General features: G+C 45.0%; 1 protein-coding gene across 2 annotated transcripts in view; it reads right to left on the reverse strand.

Moving 5' to 3' along the window:
• Positions 1–17,137, reverse strand: part of TCN2 (transcobalamin 2) — a 112,206-nt gene that overhangs the window by 39,596 nt on the left and 55,473 nt on the right. For both annotated transcript variants that reach the window (XM_069214458.1, XM_069214457.1), the window contains exon 5: positions 9,350–9,505. In XM_069214458.1, coding sequence (XP_069070559.1) covers positions 9,350–9,505 — 156 coding nt within the window. The remainder of the gene's footprint in view (positions 1–9,349; positions 9,506–17,137) is intronic.

Here is a 17,137-nt window from a genome sequence, read left to right on the forward strand (position 1 = left end):
CCCGCCGTCTCAAGAACCGCTGAACTGGGCCCCGCCGTCTCACGCACCGCTCCGCTGGGCCCCGCCGTCTCAAGAACCGCTGAACTGGGCCCCGCCATCTCAAGAACCGCTGAACTGGGCCCTTCAGGGCAAGGACCGCTGAACTGGGCCCCGCCGTCTCAAGAACCGCTGAACTGGGCCCCGCCGTCTCACGCACCGCTCCGCTGGGCCCCGCCGTCTCAAGAACCGCTGAACTGGGCCCCGCCGTCTCAAGAACCGCTGAACTGGGCCCTTCAGGGCAAGGACCGCTGAACTGGGCCCCGCAGTCTCAAGCACCGCTCCGCTGGGCCCCGCCGTCTCAAGAACCGCTCCGCTGGGCCCCGCCGTCTCACGCACCGCTCCGCTAGGCCCCGCCGTCTCAAGAACCGCTCCGCTGGGCCCCGCCGTCTCAAGAACCGCTGAACTGGGCCCCGCCGTCTCAGGAACCGCTGAACTGGGCCCTTCAAGGCAAGAACCGCTGGCCCTTTGGCAGACGTGGCAGGGCAGGATCTATCTCGGGCAGGGCTGCAGGATGTCCTCTGGCCAACTTGCCTCCTCCAGTGGCAGTGGGGTCTGTTATGGACTGTATGGACTGTGGCTTTGCTCTCCCCAGGATGGCCCAGTGGGCAGGCCACCCACTGTATGGACTGTATGGACTGTGGCTTTGCTCTCCCCAGGATGGCCCAGTGGGCAGGCCACCCACTGTATGGACTGTTTGGACTGTGGCTTTGCTCTCCCCAGGATGGCCCAGTGGGCAGGCCACCCACTGTATGGACTGTTTGGACTGTGGCTTTGCTCTCCCCAGGATGGCCCAGTGGGCAGGCCACCCACTGTATGGACTGTATGGACTGTGGCTTTGCTCTCCCCAGGATGGCCCAGTAGGCAGGCCACCCACTGTATGGACTGTTTGGACTGTGGCTTTGCTCTCCCCAGGATGGGCCAGTGGTCATGGAGTCCCCTCGTGGATCTGGCGTCGTGTACTCAAGTGGCTGAGGTGCCCCCCCCTTCCCTTCCCCCTGAGGTGCCTGTCCTATTTTCTTTCTGATGCCCCTGCAGTGTTCTCTCCGTGGAGTTCTTGTCGTGGGACTGGGCCTTGCCCCTTTGCACAGGACCCCTGTGATCCACGGACAGTGGTTGGACTACATTTAGTAGCTGTATATATTTTGTACATAGTTTATTTATTTATTGGGATTACTGGTGTACATATTTCAATATATCTGCCCGTTTATGATCTCTTCTTTTGGTCTTTGCATTATTTCGGAGGGGGGTGGTTTGTGGGTTGTGACAGTGATCTGTGGGAATGCATTGATGTGTGTGTTGTAGTGGGTGTGGGTGGGTGGGTGTGTGCCGGTAATCTTTTCCCTCCCCTGTGTCGTAGGTGCAGTACTCACCGATGTCTTCCGCGCCGCCGGGCGTGCTCCTGGTATATGAGCAGGAATAGGAGTGCGGGGATGACCTGCAACTCTGGTTCCATACTGCCGGAATCTCGCGTGGAGTGCGTAGAGGTGAGCGTTTTCCCGTTCGTAGTCTGTTTCCGCCGTGTTCTTATCGGCGGTGCTCCCGCCCCGGAAAAGGTGGCAGATTGGTGGGTCGTAATAGGGTGGGCGGTACATTGTCTGCCGCCTGGCTGTTGGCGGGAACCGCCGCGCTGTTTGTTTGTACCGCCGTGGCGGGCGGAGTGTTAAGTTGGCGGGCTGTGTTGGCGGTTCCCGCCAGGGTCAGAATTGCATATTTTAGACCGCCGGCCTGTTGGCGGCTTGGCCGCCGCTTTATCACCGACCGCCAGGGTCAGAATGAGGGCCATAATGTCATGAATATTGTTTTCATTGGCTCTTCTGCCAGCGAAGGTTGATGAGCCTGCATTTGGCTCTGACTGGAGCAGTCATTACAGAAATTAAAACGTAGTGCCCGAGCTACAACTGCCTCAGCCCAGCTCCCACACCTACCAATTCCCAGGCGCGTGCCCCCCCAGCAGCCTGGCTTGATAAACAATGCAGTGAAGTAGTGTTCTGCAGCCCCTGTTAAGAGTAGATCATGTCAAACCAACAGCAGTTTTAACTAAAGGGCCGCCACTTGGTTCCAGAGCAATAGAGACATTTGAAGACGAGTGTAGAGGATTTTTCTGGAAAATATGGAAAATGTTCCATTTGAGCCAATGACATGAAACCAGACTAAAATCTAGTTGCGCTATAATTTTAAAAATGACACTTTCTGGTATTTGTGTACAGCTCCTTCGGATACTGTAGGTTCGTCTACGGGGTGGGGGGGTGGTGTGGTGCTGAAAGGAGTGTCTGAGATAGGTGAAGTGTTTGTTGACGTCACAATTACTTGCGCCTCTTTTGTTATTGGTGGGAACTCCATCGATGCAGATTTCAGCCTACTGCCTTAAATAGATACTCAGGCGCATACGAGTGCAGCATTAATTACTTCAAGGCTCATTTAAGGTGAAAGGGTTTATTCCAGTTAGGGTGGGCCAGTTCCCTTCTTTCAAAGTTACAGAAGACTTTCGTGGCTCTCTGGAAACTTTGAAATGTATATTTTTGTCATTTACATCAATTTACATTAACCTGCTGCTTTTTGTTAATAGGCGTGCTGGCGCAACCAATCAACGGACGGTTATGAAAAGGAATGAGCTAAGACCAATTTGTAATAGAAAGATTTGATTATTGTGACTTTTTTATTTAAAAAATATTGTTGCTCATCTAAATCTCGATCTGTTGTAACTGTTTGTGCAGTGCCATTTCGAGTAAAACAATAAAAGTAGCGATCGATAGTTATGCTCGGTGAGCACCGTGCCAAGGTTTGTGATGTGTCAGCCCCTGGGCCGTTTGCTTTGCTAAAAATGATTCCTTTCCTCAGAGTTGCCGAAACTGGCGAAATCAGCTGGTCGTATGGTTCACAGCTTGTAAAAACAGGAACGCTTGTGTGGGGTGTTTAAGACCAAAGAACAAAATAGCTCCTAAAAACTGGAGCAGTGGATAATTACAAGTTCTTTGTCCATGCTCTGAGGGGAGGGCTAAACACAAGATGAGGCATGACCATGCATACCAAGGACAAATGGTGAAGAATATGTCAGACGATGGAGCAAGCAAATGGGAAGCCTTTGGGCGGGCTCAAGCCCACAGATTAAACAAAGTGCATGCGCTGTCTAGTCGAGACCTAAAAACATGAGGCGGTTGGGCAGCATCGGATCTTTGAAGAATGTGTGACTACAGGGCAATGCCCCTGCTCCTAGCCCGGGTTTAGAGATGCCCTACAGACACAAGAAAAATTCCTGGTCTCATGAAATTAGGTGACAAGTAAGGTTGCTGCATGAAATTATCTTATCACAATTCACTAATAAACAGGATTGACTGACGGGGACAGTGAAGGTAGGGATCTTAGTCCTGAGGAAGTGCACCAACCCTATGTGGCATTAGATGATTGGCCGAAACATGTTGACAGTGTAGAGAGAGAGTAGGGTGACAATACCCCAAGACCTTCTTACGGTATGTTTTTAACCTACCTAGGAAACCCAGAATAAAATAGTAGGGATACTTCTAAGGTAGTTTTAATGAGACATTGTACGGTGGATCCCATTGAGTGATTTTGAAATTGAAAAATTCTTGCTGTTTGTCAAGTAAGCGGGGGGAAAAATAACAACAAAAAATGGCAATGAGGTTTCAACAGCAGTCGATATGCACAAGGTTGATATTAAAATTTGAATGTTTCATTTAAGTGTATTAGTTTATCATCAGTGGATGTTCATATCATTGAAACCTGTCAGGCATGTAAGCAAGAGTGTACAATTAGCAGTTAAATAAACGTGAAAATACACAAGTTGCAGCTTCATCTTTTAACAAAACCCCAAATAAATATGGATAAATGCAAATGAAATTAACAAAAAATATGGCTAAATACATATGAAAATGTCAAACAAAATAAATACAATAAAACTGGGAGCCCTAATTGTGGTGTAGTGTTCGTTAAAGAGGTTCATCTTCAACTCTTTCCTAAATTGGAGTAGCACTGAGGCAGTCCTGATGGATATGTGGATGGATGTTGTTCCAGATCCTGGATGTGTAGATGAAAAAGGCTTGCTGCCTTTTTTTAAACTTTTTTACACTTCTTAGTTCTGCAATCTGATAGTGGACAGTCTGTGAGTGTGGAGAGTACCACAATAGACTGTGATCGTGTCTGAAAGATAAAGGGGATGCTGGACGTGAGGTCTTGGTAAATGGTGCGGCTAGTTTTGAAAATGATGCAGGTTGACACGGTGAGCCAATGGAGTTTCACGTGGATGGGGAGGATGTGTTTCTATTTCTTCGGGTCAGGGGGAGAGATTCTTTGGAGTGCAGAATGCCCTTAAGGGCCATCAGAATGGAGTCTGGTGTTTGGGAGGCCGCGAACAGGGTGCTGGCATTATCCAGATGCAAACGTATGAAAGATACAAATCTATGTGTGACTGACAGCCATCAATTGCCCTAAACTGAGCAATAACACTGCTCATTATCGCTTTAAAAGAATGTTTAAAAAATACATGCCACTCGTTTTACTTACATAATGGAAATTGCACATTTTAAATGCACCACCTAACGTAACTTACCATTACTTTTAGACTGGTTTTACTTCGAGTCTCCTCAAAGCTAAACTAACCTATACATGTGGACAGAATACAAGCAAAGGCATTTATAGATGATTCCCAATTTCTGTGAGTGTAAATTATTTTGTTTGTTTTACAAAAAACTCACACAGGAGGTTGGTTTCAGAACACTAATAAACGTGTAACATGACTACAAACCTCGAAAGCCTCATCAAGTGTTTGAACTCATCTCTCACGTCATCCTGGTCAGCTTGAAATATAGATAACAGCCCAGGAGGGCTTTGATAAAAATCCTTAGGCTTGCTCTTTTTAGTTTGTTGCTGCTGCCGCTTGGAACCATCTTCCTCTCCCGGGCCTGTGTGCCAGGTTTTCTAATTTCCACAGCCTTACAATGTAGTAGCCTGCACTAGTGCCAGGAACTCCACATGGGTCCACGCACACATTAGAAGTGTGCAAATGAAAGGTAGTATTTCTCTCTAGCTATCTGTCTGGATATGCCCCCAGAGACTCTTTAACCTGAAACGTCATGCCCCCCCAGTCTAATTCATTAAACACATTTATGCAAAATCCTTCTCTTCCCATCTGTCCTAGCCTCTGCCTTGTATCACTTACAGTACTTATAAATATAGCATTTAAGCCATGCTGATAATTTCTGAAGGAGATAAAACAATGCTAACTTTAAGAAGAGCTGCTTAGTAATGTATGGGAGTTCAACTGCATTAATAGACACTCTTGCTGGGACTCCGTACGTGGGACCTATGTGCAGAGGATTCTGTGCATGCTAATCTCAGGGAAACAAGCTTTTGAGGAACACAGCATCTGTTTTTTTATTTGTAACTAACGATTACAGTTAATTAATAATCAGGTCATGTAGGGAATCACACAAGGCACAAAGGACCCTTGGTGTGCAATAGCGAGGTCTGAGTAACAGAATCAGAGTGAGGGCAGGATCCTGGGATAGAAGCACTAAGGCATTGCGTGGCATCATGGAAAGGGCAACTGCTTGGCAGTTCCCGATAGGAGGCTCATGGGTTCCCATGTAGAAGATGGCACCACAGTAGGAGGGCAACATTGTGACAAGGCACACTCAGGTTGGAATGAAAGCATGAGGAGATCCCAAATGAGGAAGAGAGGGAGAATGCAAAAAAGCCTAGTTTGACCTACAGTTTTTCCCTGGTTTCCTCCATAGTGGCATCTACCTTCGCAACATAGATTCCACAAATCACTCGGTGCCCAGCTCACTGAGGCTAGGTTTCAGTTGCAGACCTTCGCAGTAGGCAGTCTCAGACTAATAATGATCTTAACAGCACAGAAAGGGTAACTGGACTCTGGACCTTGACTAAATCTTAGGCAGGTTTGTTATGCTGCACGGCAATCTGCTTCCTTTCCTTTTCAGGTTGCAGCTGCACCAAAGTCTTTTTCTCAGTTCAGAAGAAAACTGCCTGCTTCTTCGGGGCGGCAGTAAAAGCTGTCTGCTTGTGGTATCAGTCTTGCTTTGCACTGGCCTACAGCACTCGTCCTAATCAAAACGTCAGCTCTGAATAAGCCAATGAGGCCCGCTTATATTATGATATGATGGCATTGGGTCTACTGTGAATTGATGACCCAGATTTCAAGTTGTCAGCAAACATCTGGAGGGCACCAAAATTGCACTTCTTGCAGGGGAGATACACTTTCTTTGTCATGAGCTACCATGGTGAACTGTCACATTGGTATTATAGATTGGAGCCAGGTTATGTTTTGGCCAATAAGGGGCTATTGCTTCTCCAGCAGCAGCCCAGGAAACTGGATGTAAGAGATTTACAGGCTGTCCATATTTTTTGTGCAGGTGTGTGGTTTTCTGTGCACTGGCTACAGGTTTTTTTTCATGAGTTGCATCTCTCAGGTCACAAGGTGAGCTGATGAACGTGGCATGTTCCAGGGAAAGAGGACACAAGCTACAAAGGTGGGCAGGAACAAGAAAGGAAAACCGAGCTAGGCTCTCGTGCTCTGGTCTGGGGCCGGTTTGGCATGGTCCCATCTCGCCTGGGTCCTCGCTCGTTTTCTCCTTTCCTCCACCGTCTCCGTCCGCTTCCTTCTCTTTCTCTTCCGGTCGCTACGGGGGATGACTGGGCTGGATAACGTATGCACGCTCCTCAGTGCCTGCGTCCAGCATTCTTGTCGGAGTCCCCCTGGGGAATTCAAACATGGGCCCGTGTTTCCCTTGTTGTTGTGCCCTGTCACCCCCCCTCCTTGTTGGAACAAAGATCCTCTAAATGGTCTTGTGAAGCTGTGCTGCTATGCCCATGTAAACTTTCTGGACAGTTCTGTGTTATTGCCCAGTGAGCTCCACGGTCATACAAGCCCACTGAGTTCTCTGTATTGGTCAAACCTTGAGTTGATCTTTGATATCACAGAGATATCCAAGGTGTACCCTATTCAAAGAAAAAGCTGCTACTGGCATCTCAACCCAGGCTACATGACACCAGACTGTGGTGGCAGCAAGATTCTAGTCCGGCGCAATGAACATTTTACCTGTATTCACTATAGGCAGGTTGTTTATCAGCTCTTCCTGTAAAATATCTTTTCAGACCACCTATACACGAGCCCTTTGCCTTTTCATGTTTCAGCCGTACATAAAGGCTGCCTATTGCACACTTGAGACTGTGAATTACGAATAGAATGGTGAGTGCTGGAGTCAATTAGACCCCACGTGTGGGCCACACATACAGGACCATGTTTCAGGCATGGTGACATATGGAGCCATATTACAGATAGAGTGAACTGCACTGGTCTGTGTCACTGGGCACCTTAACTGTGCACAATGGGCCTACACCAGGTGAGTGCTCCCTATAACAATGGCGTACCCACAATAAGTCGACTATTGATTTTTATAAAGCGAAATGCATCTCCTACAGTTAGCTTTTTTGGGTGTGAGATCTGGAGAGAAGTCTTTTGCCTCTTTTAAGGTACCAAAAAACTAATTTTTGAGAAATATATTAAGGGATTGTGTGGGTCTGGAACGGTGGCATGATATACCTCGGTTGTATTATGTTATGTGCAATTTGAGTGACCTTGGCAGACCTGATCTATCTTTTCTTTGATTTAGTTGTATTTGAAAAGCTGACACTGTGTGGGTCAAATGTGCATTTTATGCCAGGGTGCGTGTGAAAAGGGAAGTCCTTGCGTTCAACAAGAGTTCACTGACCAACTATTCAAGGTCAAAGCAGTGAGCAATATTGAATTTTATCTGACCCTAGATATGCCCTGCCATCATAGAAGACTTCTGAACTAATTTAGACTGAATTTCTTCCCTCAGCTTATGTTAGGGTAGCAAAGTCTTCAGAGGTCCTTGTATACACTTGTGATTTGGCTTCCAATCCGGTTACTCTGCATATTATTTTAATTTGTCCCAAATATAATACACTTCAATATAATTTTATCCGCCCACTTTTCCTGTCAAAGAATGTTACTCAAGTGCGGCCAGCCTTACTGTTTCTGAAATTTTTGTCCATTCCAAATGTATATTTTTATCTATAATGGTTTTTATCTGGTGTTTGAAATTCAGGTCTTTGACATGTGTGTTCCAATTTTATTGCTTACCTTTTTATGTGATAATAAATTGTATAATTTTATGTACTGTTATGATTTACATTGATCAAATCGAATAAAGGGATACTTGATTAGACTAACAATGTATGGCTGGCCCCGTGTAGGTGTGAACCAAAAGCAGATTGGCTATTTGGAGCAGCCTGCCTGCATTTCATTGTGCAACAAACAAGGTGATGGGAGGAAAGCTCTAATTAATCTCAGCCATTGGCAATTACTTGGGGTCACATTCTAGACCATTGTTTTCACTCACCATGTCACTCTAAAAAAAACACACTATATACAAATCATCAGTCTCCTAGAGGAGCAGTCCAGACCAAACTGTCAGGCCGGAGCATCTTGAGACTGGAACACAAGCAACCTCAGAGTGGTTCACCCTACTTTGGTCTCATCAGTGAGCTATAGCTGGGGGCCTATGGCACAGAGCACACGGGACCCATGTCTGGGCATACTCAATGTAGTTAATGCGTCTACTGCAACAAACAACAAGGTTATAGTTGAGATTATTTCAAGCATCCCACACACCCACTTCTTAAATTCACTTAATGTGAAGCCCTAAGTGTGACAAGTATGAATAGATGTCGGTCCAATGTTCAATTAGTCTTAGTACTCGACCTACACTCTACTGCCATGGCCCAAATAGGCTGAAACCTGTATGGGGTTGCCAGTGTTACCATTCAAAAAGGTCTTGGACAGGCAGGTCGCGCTGGACAGTTCCTATTGGAGCAGGACCAATCCTGATTTTTAAACGGCAGGTTCAAGTCTGAAGTGCCTCATAAGCAAAATAGCAATGTACTCGAACGAGACTCAGAAAAATGATGAGTAGCTGAGAATAATTCAAGTATACAACCCATCACTCCTATTGGTATTCAAAGTGATACAACAAAATGTATGCCCAAAATCCATTATAAAATAACTGTTTTGTGAAGAAGAGGTGGTAATCCTAAAATATACATCAGTATTTTGCCAGAAATGGTACCTTAACCGCTTGGGCTCTGACCCGAACCAAACAAATTCTCAGGTGTGTTCCAAAGTTTTACACAAAGAGCTTGTTTCCATGTCTTGACCCAGAGGATTTCCAGATACCCTGATCCAACACCGTTTTGCTCCCTCTATAACCCCACCTCCGGCATCCTGCTGTACTGCAAAAACTTCACTCACCTACTGAGTGCTCGCCTTCAAGAGAAAATTTCTTCTGCTCTTCAGCATGGAGAAGCTTCTGTATTACATGAGCGTCAACCACCTTGTGGTTCACACACAGTGCCAGGATCCCCAGGCTATACTGGAAGTAGCTGGTTATGGGGGAGTTCAGTTCAACTGCAAAATGAATGAGACAAGTGATAGGGTTAAATAAGATCAAAACACTATATACAAAATTGCCCAGACTCCAATGTACCAAACTCTTCGTGCATGACTCTTCAAGGATGCATTAGGGCAATCAGAAATATGTGCTCAAGTACTGCTGAGTTTAGCTAAAGAATTGTTCTCCATATACATTCTGTGGAATATGAAGCCAATTTGTTCTGTCACACTTGAATATTTCACATGTAGAGAATATGTCAATTATAAAGATTAAATGTTAGTTAATGGTCTTCTATGGCCAGATACAAAGTAATTGGATGCAGGGGAATATGAATAAATTCAAGGACATAGATTGCTGTAAACTCATCATGATCTTGGAGAAGCAGACTAAAAGAAGACAGTTCGCAATAAACCTAATACTTGCAATGATCCCTTGATGTAACTTAAACAGCTGATGCAAATCCTTTAGTGCCAGACGGCTGAGCAGAAACATCAGCCATGTTTCTGCCAGACTCATGGCTTTATTTTGGAGGATTGATATTTTGGATATTCTGGTACAAACATGGCATATGTACCATGGAAAATATTACAAGTGCAATATAGCCTATGACACTTGCAGTACAGAAGATATGATATCAGCCACCTTCATGATGAAGTATCCCATGTGCAAACTCTAAATAAGAGTCCCAGTCTTTTGGCTGAGTATGTAGGAAAAAGGCAGAGCTGCTGAAGACTCTGAGGGAAGAAATCAACCAGTTATGGGTGTGCTGCATTGCTAGTGGCTATGGGAATGTGTGATACTGCTGTCACAGCCTCTCTTCAGACGTTGCTTTGGATGATGAAGCACTGGAGAGGGCTAACGTTGTCTGACTGGAGACTGGGACTATGCTCCCGGTTCGATGCAGAGCATGAAAAGATGTTCATCCATTGGCTGCATCACAGAGTTGGAAGCAGCAGGTCCTGCATACAGTTTTGTATTATGACTATATTAAACTCGACTCACAAAATGTTGGAGCGGATTGGAGGGGGCTAAGAGATCAGACATCAGTAAGGCACTCAAGCAATGCATGCAATACATAAGGCATGTTGTACGAAGAAGCATGAGAGGGCGTGGCAAGGCACTAGAGCAGAAGGCGAGAGCAGTTATCACTTTCAGCTGATTTTGTTTTCTGGGGGATGTGATGCTAGATTTTGAAGGTCAGATCAATCAGTCCTACTCTGGCTGACAAACATGCTTCACTGTTTCAGGGATCATATTTTGACCCTATTATCTGACACAATAACAATGTTAAAAATCAGCTAATCAACCACTTCTGAAGAGGGAGAGACCCCACGTATCCATTTGCTATAAAGCTTCTAAGCAGATACAGCTCACATCTCGTTTATCTGATGGCATGGTTAAACGCACCCCCACGGCAGTAGGTGACGTACAACTGATTTCCAATGCAGAGCCTACTTCTGCTAATATAGCTTCTTCACAAAATATCCCAAGCTAAGGCTTTTAGGATTGCTCAGTGTAGTCATCTGGCAATGTATCACTGTTTGGATTGGTTCTCTCCATTTACGTACCAGTTTGCACGCACATCTATCCCTCACATTTGTTGTGTTTTTTTTTTTTTCATTTCAGTTCCGTCGGCCACACTCCTGGTTCTTAAGTTTCTTTTTCCTCATAACATTTGCTGGGGTGCTTGCTTCTTTTTCTACATTGCCCGTGTGTTTGTGAAAGCATCCTGGGCTTGCGGCTGGAATCCCAGTTGGCCGGAAGCACAACACAGCAACCTTTGCTGCCAAAACTAGTAAGAGTCTATCTTTATATGTGATTACATCGTCTCTCCCGTGGTTCAACGAACTCAATTGCTCTCCTCTGTTTTCACGCTGGTGAGTTAACTATTTTGGAACAACAAGGTTGCACTGTGCCATCCCTTGACGGAGACAAATCCATCTGGGAGTGAGCTACAGTTCAGTGTTTCTCTCTCGCTTTTCCAGTCTCTTCCCATATTCCATTCACATGCAGCACAACTTGCTTGCTGGTGTACATATTCAAGGACAGTAGATGTCACCAGCTGGGCCTACACCCACGCAACCTGGTGTATATCTTGAAGTATGAGACTAAGCTTCAGAAACATCAGTCCCAACTGCAGGAGAGCAGGGAGTGCTATGTGACCACTAAATCCGACTATCTTCTTCTTTAAGACAAAGACATAAAACCAAGAGATACAACTAAGCACTTTACTATGAAATTGACATTGTTTGGTATTAAAGAATGCGGGGCAGCATTTGAGGAGGCTTGGGGTGGGGAGCTGTACGGGGAGGTGGGGACTGCAAGGATAAAGGAGAAGGGGCAGAATAAGGTAGCTGAAAAAATGAAAACCAATGTAGAAACGTTGGAGTGATTGGTTTCCAGAGAGATCTGTTTTAAGAGCAGCTTGTTGCATGGTTATGAGCTGGAAATGCTGGCAAAGACCAGTCAATTGCTTGGTATGTCAGTCCTTCTGGAATTTGTTATTTAGTGACTTTCACCCCCTGTCTGACCCACCTGTGACTTACCAGAGACCCTCAAACAGTTTGAAGGATGAATATATGAAACTCTAGGTTGAAATTTGTGGGTGGATATAGCATATTACATTCGTAGCTACAGTAAAAGCACTCCGGTGGTAGCCAAAGTGGTACAGCAAAATGTAAGCCCCAAATCCATTCTAAAATATATTTTTTTTGTGAGGAGGAAGAGGTAATCCTAAGAAAAACATCACAAGAAAGCAACTAGTGTAGTGGCTCTAGTGCTAAATAAAAGCAGGCTAGAAGCTCCCTTTGGGAGTTCGAAGCATTTCTGCCACACACATTTGGGGTTTGCAGTTTATTAGCAGGTATACGAAGTGCCTACAACATCCAAGTAAAAGACTACTTATTGTCTGTAAACATGATTAAGGTCAATGTTTACAAACACAGTTGGGTGTCCTAAAGCAATTTAAACCCCAAAATAATAGTTACATTTCAGTCTCCACTATGTTGAGGTGTCCCTCCTTGTCACGATGTTACTGTAACTTTGGCTGTCATAATCCCCATTCCCTGCCACACTGTGCTTAGTCCCTCATAATGTAACTGTTACTCCCATATCTTGTTTGTCACCAACTCCCTGCCATACTACCTTCTCCCCTGTACCCCGATTCTTGGAGCCCTCTCTAAGGTGTATTCTTTAGTACACATCATGTGTACACAGTCCCACTAAACCGCCAGTGCACATTCAATGCACATTTGCATCCACTACGTTTTCTTTTTCTCTCATAAAATACAAACCTGCATGAGAACACCTAGAAAAAGTAAGTGTGACCCAATTAGCATTAGTGGCAAATTACAGTCTAGTCTTCTCACCAAACAATTTTTTTCAGCTGGCAAAATGGTTCAGTCAGTTAATGATCAGTGCTTACATTTAATGTTATCTACAGATTACAAGTCTGAATCCTAGCAAGGCTAACCCATACTTCCAAGATTTCTAAACTGAGTACCCTTATCCTGGGTAACAATAAAACCTGTTATTTATAGTGCTTAGAAATGACAGGCATTGAGTATGAAGTTACTCTACCTTCGGTAACACTCTTTTTTGTGGCCACCATAAAGAACCACAGATTTCCCACCTTTAGAATATTCTTAGGCCCCATACTAGATCCTGAGAATTTTTGAGCAATGCTCCTGAACACTGATAGGTAGGGCAGTGTTGCTGTACAGGCACTCCTTAATGCCCTGGAAGTGACTTGGCATGGCTGCATATAAGCACCTCCCAGCTCCCTTCAACGTGGATCTGGTGCTCCACTTTCACTTTTGTCAGTTTTCCAATCACTCCAAACTTTTCCTCAGACAGTGTGCCAGGGACATAGTTTAAAACCTGTATTTTTCAGGAGAAACAATGTTGCAACTGCAGGAAGCATACCAGCACACTATGTGCCTTTGATACTTGGGATCTGGTCACGACTCAAAGTCATGTAAAGAATATGCTCTTAAATACTCAAAGGAGGTCCATGAGGCAAAACTCAACTCAAATCAAATGGGATTTCTAAAGTGCCACTAATCCCCCACAACGGTATCCAGGCGCTGTGAACTTATTGGGCTCAGTCATAAAGCCATGTTCCTTTCTGAATTCCTATAGGGAAGGTGCTGTTCGGAGGTAGAGGGGGAGGTTGTTCCACGACTTGGCAGCGAGTTAGGAGAAGGTTCGCCCTCCACCGTAGCAGTGGTGGATATGAGGAGTGTGTGCGAGGGAAGGAGAGAGCAGTTGTCTGGAGGGTTGGTAGAAGTTCAGGCAGTGGTTGATGTATGCTGGTCCTAGGTCATGTTGAGCCTTCTAGGTGTGTGTAAGAATCTTTAAGTGGATATCCATAAGAAGAGGCTGCAGTCGAAACACAAGTCCCGCTTCAAGTCATGGGGCTGCTAGCAACCCTGTTCTAGAACCAAGTCCTCAGCTACGTTCTATGAAATGTCAAAGATGCGCCACAAGTGGAAAAAAGCTGAGTGGAGCTCACCCTTATCTTGTCACCTGAAATCAGGAAAGACAGTGCAAGGGCATCAATTGGAAGATCATACCCCATACTTTTCCCCCAAGTCAGGCCCTGCAACTGGTCCTGTCATGCCCATAAGTCCCCAGGCAGTAGTGAGCTTCACTTCAAAAAGTGGCCTATCAGGAGGCCATGCTGCGGGTTTTCAGATGCTTCTGGCTCCCTATGGTGTTCTTTTGGGCCCAATGGAGCCTCAAGGGGCTCCAGTTTGACTTCTGCCAGTGGGCTTTTCCTGTACACAACTGTCCCATGGGACCTATTCCCGGGTCCATACTGACACATATTCAGACTTTCACTGCCGACATATGGAAACTTGAGATCGGTGCAATATTTTAAAAATGAATGAAAAAAGGAGCATAGCAAAAATAACATGGCATGACAAAGATGTTGGTAGTTCCAAAGGTTCTGTGAACGTCTTTCAAGGGTGTATGGTGTTACATATGGATCAGAATTTGGCTACGAGGGTGGTCCTCTACCATATCATCTCACTCAAAGGGTGATGGGTGAAGATAAGGTTCCAAATATTTTTCATTTTGCTGACCAAATAAAGCACATCTTCTACTACTTAGATGGCACCTGCTTATTGAAGCTAGTCAGGATGCAGAAAGGGTACCTGACACAGCCTGCTATATTTTCTCTTTCTCTAGGGCCATTAGAGAACACATCTCTGGTGGTTTGCTCACTGCTGTTTGGAAGAAAGCATAATTGGGTTGCGCCTCACCTGCTCCGCACAGCTCTCATTGCGTCTTTCATCCACATTTCTGGAGGCAGTGGCCCTACTTGCTGTGGAGAGATGGCTGGGGTATTTTTAAAAGTGGTTCTTAGGTCGAAGGAGAAACTGGATTGGACCATGGAAGGTTTGACAGGCATGGAGATCTGCGACTCCTAGCTCTTGGTTCAACTGAAAGTGCTTTGAGTCACGACTCTGTAAGAGCCACCTACTGATCTTCTCCAGCATTACTTATTGATGGTGGGTGGTGGATCCCACTTATTGCTGTGTATAAGATATGTCAGAGTTTAGAGGACCATACTCCCATTGCAGCTGAATCTAATTGGAAAGGGGATTTGAAGTGTGAACTTTCTTCTGATCCATGGAGATCACCATGAGCAACCATGTTAACAATGTTCCCCTTAACACTAGATCTTTTTGATCTAAGGCCTAAAGTGGCATGCCAAATGATGAACAACATTGTGCCATATAATCCTAAGGCAATATCATGACTTTACAGGTAATGTAGCTACAGTTTGTGGGGCTGTCACTTCTGCTGTTTATTTGTCGCTTAACACTGATGCGACTTAAGAGACTTCCCCCCCAAGCAATACACTTTTTGTTAATGGCCTTTCTATCTGTTAGTAAAATAGGAATAATTTATGCCGCCTGCTCCACCTGGCTAAAAAGCCCATATAATACTGTTTCTAATTTTATATGAACGAATACACTTTAAAATATTTAAAAAATAACTGATGCAAATTGACTTACAGGTTAAAAAAGACCAAAGACAAGCGAGGAAACAAAACATTGAAAAAAGGTCAAAAGAAAAAAAACTAGAAGGGAGTATGGTGGTGTCGTGGGTGGGTAAAAAGAATAGGATAGGGAAAATGGTGATGGATAGGCTTCTGAGGTGCGTGGGGCCTACATTAGTGTGATCCTTGGCTGTATGGCAGCTACTACAAAATGAAAAGAGACTTTTAAAGTGCGCAGCTACTCCATGGAGTGTCCCGGCGCTGCACTTTCAGTCATCAGTGATAAGCAGTGTGATCGGCTAGACTTTTTCTTACCAAGAATAGCTTCAATGGAAGTTTATTCCAAGCCACTGGTCCAAGATAGGAGAAGGTCCTTCCACCCATTCTCCTGAGATGGATCTTAGGGATTCTTGCTTCTTCGGAGCAGTGGGCTGATCACAAGTTTCTGGAAGGGACACAGGAACTGATTTTGGCCGTAAGATAACATGCACCAGAACGGTGCAGTGCTCCGTGGACTACGACTAGCACTTTGAAGAGAATTCTCTTCTTTATCGGAAGCCAATGGACGGCCTGCAAGTGTGGAAATATGTGTTCTTGGGGGCAGGTTAAGAAGAATGCTGGCTGTCCGGGAGTCCTAAATATAGGGCATTGCGATAGTCCAGCCTTGATGTAATAAGAGCCTGGATGACCAGCCTTCTTGCAAACAAGGAAAGAAAGTGTAAACATTTTTTAACACCCGCAGAAGCCCGAAATAAGTTCCAATCTCCGACATGATCTGTGGCTGAAAAGAAAAATCTTTGTCAAATTTAATGCGCAAGTTCTTAACTGCCCCCATCCCCCAACCCCCCGGGGGCTTGGAGGTGGGGCTTCTTTGGGTCACAGGTCTGCCAATCCAGCAGATTGGGGCCGAAGAAAAGTATCTCGATCTTATTTGTGTTACATTTTAACTGTTGTGTGGTCATCCAGTGAAAAACAGAGGGAAGGCAGGTTTCAATGGACTGTCCCAAAATCTCCTCTCCCTTCTCACATGTGAAGAGCAGCTGGGTGTCGTAACATATCACTAAAATGAGCTGCTGGGATAGAGAGGGCAAGTAGAATGTAGAATCAGGGCTTAAGGGGGAAATGAGAAGTTTAGCCCCGTTTCTAAGGCACATTTTGGTAATGAGATTTACATTTGAACCAAAAGACTCTGCCTTTATTTTAGTGAAGTGCGATGTAATTTTAGATTTCAGAATATAGGCTACAAAACAGCTGTTTCTGAAACAATACAATCTAAAACATGTCCTTCTAAAAGTATCAAATAAAAAAAGAAGGTTGGCAGCTGCACTATGCATATGTAGCAGTGACTGCTATGGATACTGTCAATTAAATGAATTTTGTGAGAATAATTGTAGCCATTATGGGCCTGATTCCAACTTTGGAGGACGGTGTTAAACCGGCCCAAAAGTGGCGGATATACCACCTACCGTATTACGAGTCCATTATATCCTATGGAACTCGTAATACGGTAGGTGGTATATCCGTCACTTTTGGGACGGTTTAACACCGTCCTCCAAAGTTGGAATCAGGCCCTATGTGTCTTCGTTGATGTGCTATATATGGCTTGCAGACAGCAGTGAAGTAAAAGACATTGTGA

The sequence above is a fragment of the Pleurodeles waltl genome, chromosome 11, assembly GCF_031143425.1.
Source record: "Pleurodeles waltl isolate 20211129_DDA chromosome 11, aPleWal1.hap1.20221129, whole genome shotgun sequence".
NCBI classification, from domain to species: domain Eukaryota; kingdom Metazoa; phylum Chordata; class Amphibia; order Caudata; family Salamandridae; genus Pleurodeles; species Pleurodeles waltl.